Consider the following 12642-nt stretch of genomic DNA (forward strand, 5'->3'; position numbering starts at 1 on the left):
GCTGCTTTCAATACTGTTTGCAGCTGCAAAAGTTTTAAGGGTGGACATCCTGCTTTGTTTCCAACTAGTGCATGTCTGCTCACTTGCTGCTGAAATCCTGTAAATTTTAGACCACAAATGTTTCAGCTTATTTTTTTTTTTTGTCCTGCTTTCATTGTACTGTTTTGCAAGACTGCCCCTCCAGCTGGTAATAATGTGGCAATGCTGGAAAACAACTAATACAGAAGAATGGTATGGTTCAGTATAATTCCACCACTAGTATGTTAGCATAGCTTCAATGACATGTTGCAGAATATATCCGCTGAAAACACCAGTCTGGAGGGACCCTAAGCCATCAAGCCATTCCCCCTCCTCTGTAGTGGCAGAGAGTGGCAGCATTGCTTTTGTCACCTGGGTCCCGCAGGGCGAGGTGGGGAAAGCCGATGACCGTCCGTCTCCGGCGCAGCAAGGACTTGGGATTCATGGCTGTCTCTGTGTTGAAGAGGGAGTGGCGAGTACTTGCGTGCCGAGCGAACGGCTGTCCTGTAGCCAAAACAAAGACACTCAGCCATCCAGGTGGACCGTGGGAAAACACAGAGGGTGATGTGAGATGTGGGAAGGATAGTGAATTCAACATTATGGGAAGATGGTAAATGGTGGCTTGTGGTCCTGAATGATTTCCTTTAGCCTGAGTTTATAAGCGAACCAAACTGATTTGGGCTGCAGTCACACAGAATGAAGTTTATTCTGTTATCCCAACATTTCCCAAGCTGTTAATTTCCACAATATATCTGAACTTCTACACAATGTAAAAGCCACTTCTGGACATATGGCAGAACATGAGCAAGTTTAGTGCTCATTTCTGTGTTATGTGCTTCCAGAAACACATTCCAGCGTATTAGGTGACTGGGGATATAAGACGACCCCCAACTTTTGCTGTTCAGTTTTAGAATTTTAGAGTTATAGAGTTTGAGCAACGCCAGGGGCAGAGCACGCACCCCTCCGCTGCCTCTGCTGTCGCAGCAGCAGCAGCAGCCCAAAGCAAGGCGTTTGGTGGGCGGGTGAGCAGCGCACTCAGAAGGACTTTCCGTGTCCCCTTCTGTGGGGAGGGAGGAGGAGCGACGGCAGAAGGCGCGCCTGTGCTCACCGGCTCCCTCTCCTCCTTCCCAACGCGTATACCTGGCATATAAGAACACCCCCAACTTTGGGGGTGATTTTCCAGGGATAAAAAGTCGCCTTGTACGCCGGAACATACAGTAATTTGCAAACAGCAATGGAAATGAGTACTAAACTTGTACTATATTCCACTATATTTCTGGAAGTGGCTTTTCGTCAGCTTATGTAAATGTACCAAAGTTGTGTGGAGAAAATTATTGTTTTAGGTTAATGCATGTTTTAGAATAATATACTCTCAAAAAGTAATGTGAATATTTCATGCGGTTAAAAAGAATAAGTAAATCCACACATTGATGAAGAGCACAATACAGACTTATGAATGAACACATGGAAAACTGGCATGGACTTAGGAAACAATGACCCCTCCATCCCAACAGGAATGGAAGTGGGGTAAAAATGGCTTTAGAGCAGGGAAGAGATTTTTGAGTTGATGCTACTGGGAACATGGGGAAGGTAGAAGCCAGTAACAGTAGGAATGTAACAGGGCAGATGTCTTTACTTTATGTGTTCCCTTCACCCCAACAGTAATGTCTGAAGAGTGCTTTCAGCACCCCATCACACTATTGCTTGTAATAGACAAACCATGGTTGAGAGCTCCACTCAGTTTCCATAAGCTCACTCTTGTCTCCGTGGTTCATCAACCTCTTGTGACTGAACAATGGCCTAAATGTGGTTTTTCAGTGGTTTGCGAATTCTGGCATTAATAGCAAGCCACAGTTATCACAAACTGTGGTTTGCTGTTATGCCTAAATCCACAAATTAATGACAAACCCCAGTTTGTCTGCAAACCAGCTTCAAACCATGGCGGATCATCCTGCTTTGGAAGTCCCTTGCAAGCCGTGGTTTGCAAACCTGGCCTATGATCAAATATCAACGCCAAATTATGGTTTGGCGTCAGGACTGAGCGCAGTCAATGAATTGCTGTTATTCTTGAGATCTCTTCCTGCCAAAGCTTGGAAGTGAGATGGGCGGTACATGGGCACCATGCACCATAACAACTAAAGTGACAAAGAGACAGGCATACTGGTTAACCTTGGATGCATTAGATGCTGGTGAAACTTGAATAACACAAGCAGAATGCAGAAAAGGGGGGGACATAGCAAGGGGGAAAATGTCTCTGAGAAGACCTAGCCTGATGGGACATACTACAAATGCCAATTCATGTGAGTCCCAATGAAACCTCCTTCATCTCCTGTGCTTTTCAATCTTGCTAGACATCTGACACATCATGCCTCACACCGGCCAGCATGGTGAACTAAAACCTTGTTTGCTGCGACTCCCAACCATTCTGCATCATATGATAACTCTTTAACTCCTCTTCTCTACTACACACACACACAGAGAGAGAGAGAGAGAGAGAGACAGACAGACAGACAAACAGACAGACAGACTGTCAACCCTACCAGAGACGTTGATGGGAACAATGTTGGCTTGGGTTGAACAGGGCTGGTGCAACCTCCTCTCATCAACGGAGGGCAGAGGGCCAGTTCGGGTCCAGGTGGTGTGCTTGTCTGGCGTAGTGGGCAAGCTAATTGAAGGCTCTGGGGCCCTCACCCCCAGCGTGGTTGTCTCGTTCTCCTTCACTTGCTGGCTTGCAGGCTGTCAGAAAGCAGTGGGGAGGAGGGGGAATAAATGAATTCAAACACAAGCGCCCTACTCCACTAGGGCTACTATTCAGAAGAAGGGATTCAGAAGGAAAGGGATTTCAGGCAGCTCTTGGATATCAGGTGATCTGCTGCATTCCTGCAGTTGATGATCAGAGGTTGTCCTCCAAGTACTTGCCACCTCTTAAGTCAGGAGTGAGCAACTTCCAGGATCCAAATGCAGTGCTCCAGGACTCTTTGGCCCTAGGAACCCTCCCCAGGGAACACCTCTCTCTCCAGTCAACCCCCCACCCCCAATCCTTCATGGCCCTGTTTTGCACCCTTCTGGAGTGCTTTTGCCTGGCTGGAATGTACCCTTGAACTCCAACAATGCCTTTTGCTTGCCTGGCCCTTGGACAGAGAGGAATGTGCATGTATGTGTGTAGGAACCAAACTACTGCACACAAATGTTAAAAGTATACATCCACTGCTCTGCCCGCTTTGGTCTGTGGCCTCGCTTGCCACTGGTACTTGGCCCTCAGAAGGTGTCCCAGAAAGGAATGTGGCCCCTTAAGGCATGGGCTGGTAGAACTTTGGACCGAGGCACCGAGTAGGAATTGTATTGGGGAATATGCAATGCTGGGAAGCTTGCCAGACTCACCATGAACACAAACTCCAAGCGTTTGCTGGGTACTGGGGGCCGGGGGCTGCAGTCGAGGGGCCTGTCTGCAGAATGAGAACTGGCATAGCGGAAGGTCTGGCCACTGGCCCTGGCTTCTGAGTAAGGTTCCTCGTACTCTTCTGGAAGGAGGGAAAAAAGAAATCAGCTCAGTCTGGTCATACCAACTGCCTCCCAACGATTTTGCACTTTTCTTAATGCTCCTAATTACAGAGGCGGCTGGATTTGGGGAGGGGGGAGGGACCCAGCATGTGAATGTGCAATTTTGTGAGCATTATTTGTGGGTGGGTGGGTGGGTGAACTGAATGACAAAATTCTGCACAGTTTTTCCGTTAAAATCTGCAAAAGGTGGCCTGTTAGAAACCCCAGAGATTTATGGTGTAGCCTATACTTTCTCAGTCATAATATCTGTCCCTCCCAACATAATATGATTATACTATGGATGAGTTTTATTCGCATGGGAATTTTTAAATGTTCCCCTACTCAGAAAAGAAAGTTTGTTTGATTTTTGGCATATAATCAAATGTGTTAGAAAGAGTGTAAACTTCTGTCTTTGCGTCTCCTTTTTCCCCTTTTGGGTAGACACATTGCCACCCAGTGAAAGCTTCATTAAAATTCTCTATTTCTCAGTTGTTTTCTCTGTGTGACAACCAATTCTCTACTAGAAAATACAAAAAAAAGAGAGCATACTTCAAAATGAACCAGGCAGTTTCGTTCTCCTGAACCTAAAGGAAAATATCCTGAGTAACACATTTACCACAAAAGACCCCAAAACAGCATTAATATAAAAGCAGGAAGCTCTGTCTGGATAAGCAACTTCCTAGGTCATTCTGAAGCTGTTTTTTTTTGGGGGGTGTCCTTCCCTGATATGTGTATAACTTTAAATTTCACCATAACATTCTTCATTCACAGCTGCACTTGCCAGCTTAAAATAAATAATTGTACCTCTATAGGGATGGCTTTATTGTTTTCAGAGTTTGTACAAATAGTTCTAATTATCTTCAGAATTTGTGCATTACCCTGTTTTTACCTTGGGGCTGTGGAGAGGTTTATAAATTTGCAGAAGAAATAAAGACACAGAGAAGCTGAATGGTGGGGAACAGGCTCATATTGATAAATTGCCTCAAACAGTCTGCACATTTTTGCTTCGAAGCACTCATTCTGCAAGTGCTAGAGATGTACGTGGCCCTTGCATTTGTAAGTCCAAGGCTTCATGCGTTCCCTCTAAGGGAGATGCAGAGGCCAGCAACACAAGAAGGGGCCTTTTCAGTGTTGACTCCCCAACCGCGGAGTGCTTTTTTCAGAAAGGCCACCAGGCGCCATCATTATCGGAAGAGCCTGCTTTCTTAGGCTAGTGCCTCATTTAGCCCGACATCCTCTTCTCACAGTGGCCAACCAGTGGGAGATGCCTATGGCAAGAAGGACCTGGGTGCAAGAGCGCTCTTCCCACTTGTGATTCCCATCAACTGGAACCCAGAGATATACTGTGCCAGCTGAATATTTAGGTGCCAGAAAATGTTCCTGTTTTACCTAGGTGTTTGGTTCATAACTGGGATCATTAGGGTACAGTATCTCAGCCTGTTTTTGGTGTTCCTCTTTTAGCAGGATTCACCCTTTTATAATATTGCAGGATTAGCATTTCTCAGTAAATAATGTTGTGTTCTTTTCATGTTGTTTTAAATCTTTGTAGGTTTTCCACAAGCTGCGATGTTTTTTGAATATTTTTTTTTGCAGCAAGCAATGAATAAAGATTTCTTTTCCTAAATGAAAGCTCAGGAACAGGCCTCCCTTTGCCCAGCAAAGAAGCACCACCTGCTCCTCTCTCGGTGACGCTGCTTATAGCCAGTCCAGAAGCTTCACTCTCATTGCCAATCACAAGGATTGATATTGTTGCACATCCCCATTCTCTGCACCCACTGTGAGTCCTTGGCAGACCCCTTCTGCAGGATTATCCGCCAGCTCCTTCCCAAGCCCAGACACACCGACTACCTGGGGCTGAGACCTGCAAGTCGGAGAGACAAGAGGACCTTTCCTACTCCCTTCCACAGGCCCTCACCCCCACGCACCTTGGAGCAAGCTCTGGAGATTGAGTTCAGCTTCATGGTGAAGCTCCTCCACCCCAACAGGACGGGCCAAGAAGATATTCACAGGCTGGTGCCATAGCAGCTTGGGAGGAGTGGGTTTCTTGACATCCAGGTCTATGTTAGAAGTCGCTGGGGAGAAAAGATAGCCAGAGGGTGAATCACAGCCCCAGGCAGGGATTCTAGAAATACAAAGAGGTCTTAAGGCCTGTCCATGCTATAAGTTCAAACCAGTTTCAAACCAGTTTAGCCACCACAGCTCCAATACCCTGCTTTCTGCAGCAATCCAGATCTGCCATGGGGAGCCTACCAGCAGACTCTCCAGCTGTTGCAACTGGCATTCAGATGCTTGCTGCTTGCGATGCTGGCTGTTGTATACAGTGGTACCTCTGGTTACATACTTAATTCGTTCCGGAGGTCCATTCTTAATCTGAAACTGTTCTTAACCTGAGACACCACTTTAGCTAATGGGGCCTCCAGCTGCCGCCGCACCGCCAGAGCACGATTTCTGTTCTCATCCTGAAGCAAAGTTCTTAACCCGAGGTACTATTTCTGGGTTAGCGGAATCTGTAACCTGAAGCGTCTGTAACCTGAAGCATCTGTAACGCGAGGTACCACTGTATAGCCATCATGACTAGCTGCTGTGGACAGCCTCATCCACCACCCATTTGCCTAACCCCCCTCCCCTTTCTGAAAATACTTACAACAATCAATCTCCGTATATCACCCCCTGGCCCAAACATTCCATACATATACACAGGGGCAGCGTGCCCCATTTCGCTGCTTGAGGTGAAACAGGAAGTGCTGCCTTGTTCCTGCTGCTGCTGCCACTGGCGGCAGGACATGCAGGGCACCTACAGGCATGCCACCTGGGTGTGTGCATTTGTGTTTCTTCTGCCTGAAGCAGCAGCCTCACCTACCTCATGGTTGGGCCGGCTCTGCATATAAGATGCAAACGATACAGTAAAACATTAAGCTGGGTTGTATAATAGTTTATAGAGTTCATTCTATCCGCTAGCTGTCTTCTATTCTCTGTTTTAACAGATTTCCCCAGAGTGGGCTGTGGGTGGACTGTCCTTTCCAGTGTACTGAATGAACGTGTACCACACAGTTTCAAAATAATTATTTCTTTTTTGTATTTCTTAGTGCTCTAAGATGACTCCTTAGTTTTTCCATAAGTGGTATGTTCCACAGTCCTTCCTATCATGTCTCTTGAGTTGTTAGTAGCTGTTTTCCAATATTGTGTTAATATATTTCTGCTGCAGGCATGAAAAGAGATTAGTAGTTCCTTAAACAGTAAAATTCTTAGAGTCATCTATAAACGGATTTAATACAGCTAGCCTCAGATTCGGTTGTCCCACTTCTTCGTGATATATCATGTGGCAGTGAGTTCCATCAGTTCCTCTTTTGCTGCCTATCTGGAATCTCCTACCCTTTCATTTCAATGGATATCCCTGGCTTCTATTATTAATGGGGCGGGGGGGGGGGAGCTTGGCTGCAGGGCCTGTTAAGCCTCTCTTTGGCTTTCCAAGACTTCACATGAGAGCTAGAAGGCTGTGTTGATTGAAAGAAAATACCCATTCCTCATGTCATTTGCCAAACTTAACAGCATTAAGAATGAGCAAATGTTAATTTTCTCATTTTTCCAGCCTTAAGTTCAGCTCACCATATTTCCATTATCAGTTCAATTGTTTTTTATTAAAAACAACAACTCATGAAAATCCATCAGCTTCCCAGTGCCGATTTATCCTAATAGATACACACCGGTATGCAGTTTTCCCTAACGGACACATTTTTAAAAAAGCAATTTCCCCAAACGTGATGAAAGAATCAGAGTCGGAAGGGACTCTAGCGGTCATCTAGTCCAACCCCCTGCAATGCAGGACATCTGTCCACAGCTGTCTCTAGGTGGGCTCAAACCCACCTTCTGAACAACAGCCAGATGCATTGGTTTTTCACTTAACAGATGCATTTATATGCACACTTTTGATGGTATATGCATTTTTGAACACATTATTTGACTGGAGAACTGCATCGCAAAATTCACAGAGCAGTGCTCCTTTCGAAAGATGGCTGAGCTTTCAGCCTGCACATTGTTAAGAAAAGCGTGAATTAGATGAGTGTGCCTTTAAATGCAAGCTGAATCAAATTTCTCCCACATCCCTAGTTAGCATTGTATAATGTGTGAACAGAGCAGAATGGTCCTTCCTGCACCAACATGTCCTTATGCCAACTGTCTGTTCCCTGTTCTCCAGGCACAAAAGGCACGCTTCCCTCCTCATCAACACTCTCCCAGGTTGATGGGTTTCTTTGTTGCTGAGCCCCGGAACCACCATGCAAACGGCAGGATGAGTTGGAAATAATTGCACTATTTTGTGGTGGGAGGAGTGTGTTACTGTGCTTTCCTCTGAAGAGCTCCCGTGGGGGGTGGGGAGAGAAGGGACCTATTTAGGGATGCAATGGGCAAATCCTCCCAGGGCAGCCTGGCATAACCTGTGGGCTGCCAGCATCATCGATAAGAGCAGAAGCTAATTGCTGGAGGTAAACCCCCTTCATTATACAGAACACAAGGAAATAACACATGGAGACAGAAACACAGAATAATGTCTAATGCAGTACTGAGTCACACCGGTGTTGTCAATAGTGGCTGGCAGAAGCTCTCCAGGATTTCAGACGGGGGTCTTCTCCCAGCCCAAACTGGAGATGCTGGGGATTGAACCTGAGGCCTTCTGCATGCAAAGCAGATGCTCTGACACTGAGCCATGGCCGTTCTGCTGTGAAATGGCACCTGGTGGGCTGGAGGTCAAGTCATAAGGCTACTCCGCATGTGGTTAGGAGCACACACTTTCTCCTGTCCAGATAGCATCACATCTGCAGGGCGGGTGTGTGTGAGCTCTCCCTTGCTACTTCAGCCAAAGCTTTTAATTTCACAGCCAGAATGCTTTGCAAGGCATTTCCTGCCCACATTTACCCACAGTAGCCAGCAGATGGTGTAATTAGCTGTCCAAAGGCCAATTTCTGTAACAGGCTGGCAGCTCCTCACTTAGTATGTGGTGCTCATCTCTGGTTCTGAGCCAGCCTGCTTCACAGGGAAGCTCTCAGACCCAGGAGCCGTTCTTTTTATTAGTTAAGTGATGGGAGGGTGGAGTTCTGTACATGCTCATTTTTTTTTTATTACTTTCCATTACAGACAGAACCCAATTTTAAAGAGCTCTTGGCCAGTTAGGCTGAAAAAGAGGACAGGGACTCTCCACCTTTAATACCTGTGGAGCTCCTGAACAACTATTAAATGTGCGGGAACCCTGAAACTCTTTTGTATCTGGTCACACTGCAGATATCTAATTTTATGTTTGGTGATGACTAAAAATAGTTGTTGCTGTTTTTGTTTTTGGTGGGAAGAGTGTGTGGTTTTTTTATCTTTTAAGTGATGCACAAGCGTGTTCTATGAAGGATATCCTCTCGTTTTAATACCTGTTTTGTATTTTGGAAAGCATATTTGCTAGCCAATATTGATTGTTTTAAAACTTGTTTAAAAAACAAAGATTAAGAAGAAATAAGGCGTTGTTGCGTTTTATGATGAATTGAAGAGGACTTGCTTCCCTGTGGGGGGGGGGGACCTCTCCTAAGATGGAGTTTGCCATCTGCAGTTTTTGTAAGCTGCTATTTTTATCTGCTGATTTGAGATGTGTTTGTACTGCTGAAGGCTCCTCCCTGCTTCATTTCCTACAATCTTATCTGTTTGAAAAACAAATTGCAAAAGGTTCTTTTGAATAAAACGGAGGGGGGCGGGGACATCTGGTCTGCAAGGCAAACTTGGCCCACTAGGAGTCTGAGGCTGGCTTTCCCAAACCACACCCACTCGTCTTATGTCAGGTGTGTGGGCAGGTAGTCACAGCTGCCAACAAACTATCAGGATCCTTAATGTGCACAATTAAGTTTTGGCAAGGGAAAGCAGGCTTCAGTTCTGGCTCTACTGCCCATCATCTGTTGGAGCCAAAAAGCACTGGATCATATTCCCTGCAGAGACTTCAGGTGTACAACCCGCCTCCCTGGGTTTGCAAAATGACTTCAGGACTTCAAAGCACCCAATCACCTGGTGCCCATGTGACACTGTGGCTGACCCCTGGGCGCAGTCCCACCCACCTGTCTAATTTGGCCCACAAGGTGTACGATCAGGTAAGGCCCACAGGGCCATAAAGATTCCCCACCTCTTAATAAGTATTAGTAATAAAAAATAAAAAGCACCCAGATTTTAAAAAATCTGTTGCTGAGTTAAATTGCACCAATTAGTCAATCCAAAGATTTTAATTGATTTAAGCCAGATTGTTTTCTAGTGCTGAGCTAGAATATAGGAAGTTGCCATTATACTAGGGTTAGCATATGTTAGCTACTTGATAGAGAACACACTCTTATATGTGAAGGCATGCCTGGTTCTGGTCTGGTTTAAAGATTAGAAAAACTGCAAAAAGAGAGAGAAAGACAGACAGACAGACAGACAAAGGAAGGAGCTTTGAAACTGCTCAGCTGCTAGCATCGGATCAGACACCCAGGTCAAGTGCCCATAGTCTTCCTCAACATGATGAGATGTACTGTAATTCTTTTTGAATAACAGTAAGGACTTCCATTTTTGCACCTACACACATAAATTACCATATGCAAAGTGTATGCAAGCCTTTAGGCGGTGCATAAGTGATCATTCTACCTCCTGCAGAGCCAAATAATTGCTCTGTGTAGTCCAGTATAATCCACAACGGAGGTTGAGAACCATAGGATGCAGCCCCCAGGTCTGTCTGTTTTGTCACTGGGACTCTGCTCAAGTCATACACTCATATTCCAGGCCACACCCCTCTCCTCAAGCTACGCCTCTCATTCCCTCAGCTCCATGGTCAGTTCAGAGGGGGCCAAGCGGCAGTGGACCTGCACCATGCTAGACCATCACGTGATGGTTGAGGAGGAGCACCAGCGAGAGGGAAGGAAGGAGGAGGCAAGTGAAGAGGAGGTCACTCCTTCTCCTTCTCTCTATAGTTTCTCACACCGGGCTGGGCTCCTCATCAGCTGCACACAACAGCGACACAACCGCCATTTTGGTTCTGGCCAAGCTCAAATACAGTAATAAAGGTGTCGTGCTTGAAGTCCCAATGGGTCTGGGGACACTTTTGTCCAAAAACAGGGCTATCTCGTTTTTCTAGGGACTGGTAGCAACCCTATTCATGGCCTCTACAAGTGCTCTTGTCTAGCTGGAATACTGTGATAATGCCTCTTGCATGCCTGGATGGAAAGAGGTTTGTTTGGGTGGAGGAACATGTGGCTTTGGCATGGAATGTATCCTGCTGCAGAAATGTAAGAGGCCTATTTCTTGCCATGCCCACTTTTGGGCTCTGGCCTCACCCCTGGGAGTGTGGTTGAAATTAATAAGCTACCCTGGTCTACTGGCAGTAGCTCAGCAGAGATAGGGCTTTTTCCAAACCCAACCTGGAGGTGCTGAGGATTAAAGCAGGGAGTTCCTGCATGCAGAACATGCTCTCCAGCACTGAGCCACAACCCATTCCAGAACAGCCTGGAGAAAATAATCCTTGCAAAACATTCTGTTTTTTCCTTGCACCCTTGTCTCTAGTGGCTTTGCAGCAAAAGCCCCAGCGGTTTGGCTTCAGAGAAACCACTGTGCAGGCAAAAAGAGGATTTCCTTTTGCTAACAGTTTCCTGCCTGTTTTTCATGAAGATATGGCCCAAGAATGGGGAAGCGGGGACTGACTCTACAGCTGGGCGATTCCTCTCTCTCTCTCTCTCTTTCTCTCTCTCTCTCTGGAGTTTCAGGAAAGGGGCTCAGAAGTTTCAGCTCTCAGGAGACCCAGCTCCATTACCATGCTGCTGGTAGGATTTTTGTGGCCTTTGGTCAGGGAACCTCGAGCAAAAAAAGACCCCATCATCTGTGCCCATTTGCAGAGAATACGCCAGCAGTTAAAAGAAAAAAGGGGAAGTGATGGAGCTTTAAGATGCCTTGTCATGCCCTGAAGTCTCGCATCACAGTGGAACAAATGCTCTCTCTCTCACACTCACACACCCCTTCGCACTTCTAGGCAACTAATGTCCTGACACTGTTCCACGCACCAAGAGAGTGTCACAGCAGTACATTTCCACGAAATCCATCCCACAAATTTCCTGCACAATTCAAGGAGGGCAGTGGCTCTTGGTGGAGGAGGGTTATCCTCCATGCTGGAGGCATTTTTGAAGCAGACTGCGTTCCATGGGCAGCAGCCTAATAAATTTTGGCACTTGGAAGTGGAAAACCTGATTCGCAGCCACCTTCACAATGCCTGCCAAGTCCTCACCCAAATCTGGTGGTGCAGACCACCTGTCCCCATGTGGAAAAGTGCACCATCAAAGCAGCTTCTCCATCACCTTGGCACGCCAGAAGTTAGCTTTACCAACCAAATTACATCATGCGGTTGTAACAGGTTTCATCTAAGGCTGTGCACACCACATCACTTTTTTTAAAAAAAAAAACACCTAGTTTTATTGTGTTTGTATAAATAAAACTCAAGTCATTGAGAACTTGCTAGTTCTTTAATGAATCACCTAATGAGTTGCTAGAGGCAACCACCACATGGTACATAGTGGAGCTGACCCTGCTCCCCATCCAGACAAGTAGAGTTGGATGCCATCATTTCATTTATTTTATTTCATGAATTTACATCCTAATTTTTGATACTTTTTTGCATTTCCTGGAATTTTGTCCTGCTGAAGGAGGATGCTTCTCAGTTCACAAGGTAGTTTTGTGATTCATGCACAGCAAAATTAGATGGTAGAGGCCTGAGGTGGTAGAATGGACTGTACCGCTTCAGGGGACAAGTGAGGACCACATCATTTAATCTTATTTTTACTTTTTAAAAAGGAACAGAGTTTTAAATGCTCCTGTGTGTGTGTGTGTGTGTGTGTGTGTGTGTGTGTGTGTGTAAAACAACCTACCAACCATCCAAAAAGCTCCTCTCAAGCAGAAAACTAGGACAGCAGGGAGATAGGATCTCTGATGTGTTAAGAAATAAAATATTTCAGGAGGTATTGTTCTCTCTTGCTCTCTGACATGGGGAAACATTGAAAAATGGCCCTCTCCAACAGCCGCCTGAAATATTATAGTCCACTCTAC

At 45.9% G+C, this 12642-nt stretch overlaps 1 protein-coding gene across 1 annotated transcript in view; it reads right to left on the minus strand.

Moving 5' to 3' along the window:
- The window catches only part of NHSL2 (NHS like 2), a 130772-nt gene that overhangs the window by 25054 nt on the left and 93076 nt on the right, over positions 1 to 12642 (minus strand). Inside the window, exons 2-5 of the mRNA XM_081179395.1 lie at positions 5484 to 5630; positions 3400 to 3539; positions 2559 to 2754; positions 391 to 522 (exon numbers count right to left, since the gene is read on the minus strand). Of these exons, the coding sequence (XP_081035521.1) occupies positions 391 to 522; positions 2559 to 2754; positions 3400 to 3539; positions 5484 to 5630 (615 nt within the window). The remainder of the gene's footprint in view (positions 1 to 390; positions 523 to 2558; positions 2755 to 3399; positions 3540 to 5483; positions 5631 to 12642) is intronic.

This window comes from Podarcis bocagei (genome assembly GCF_964188305.1).
Source record: "Podarcis bocagei genome assembly, chromosome: Z".
Taxonomy (NCBI): Eukaryota; Metazoa; Chordata; class Lepidosauria; order Squamata; family Lacertidae; genus Podarcis; species Podarcis bocagei.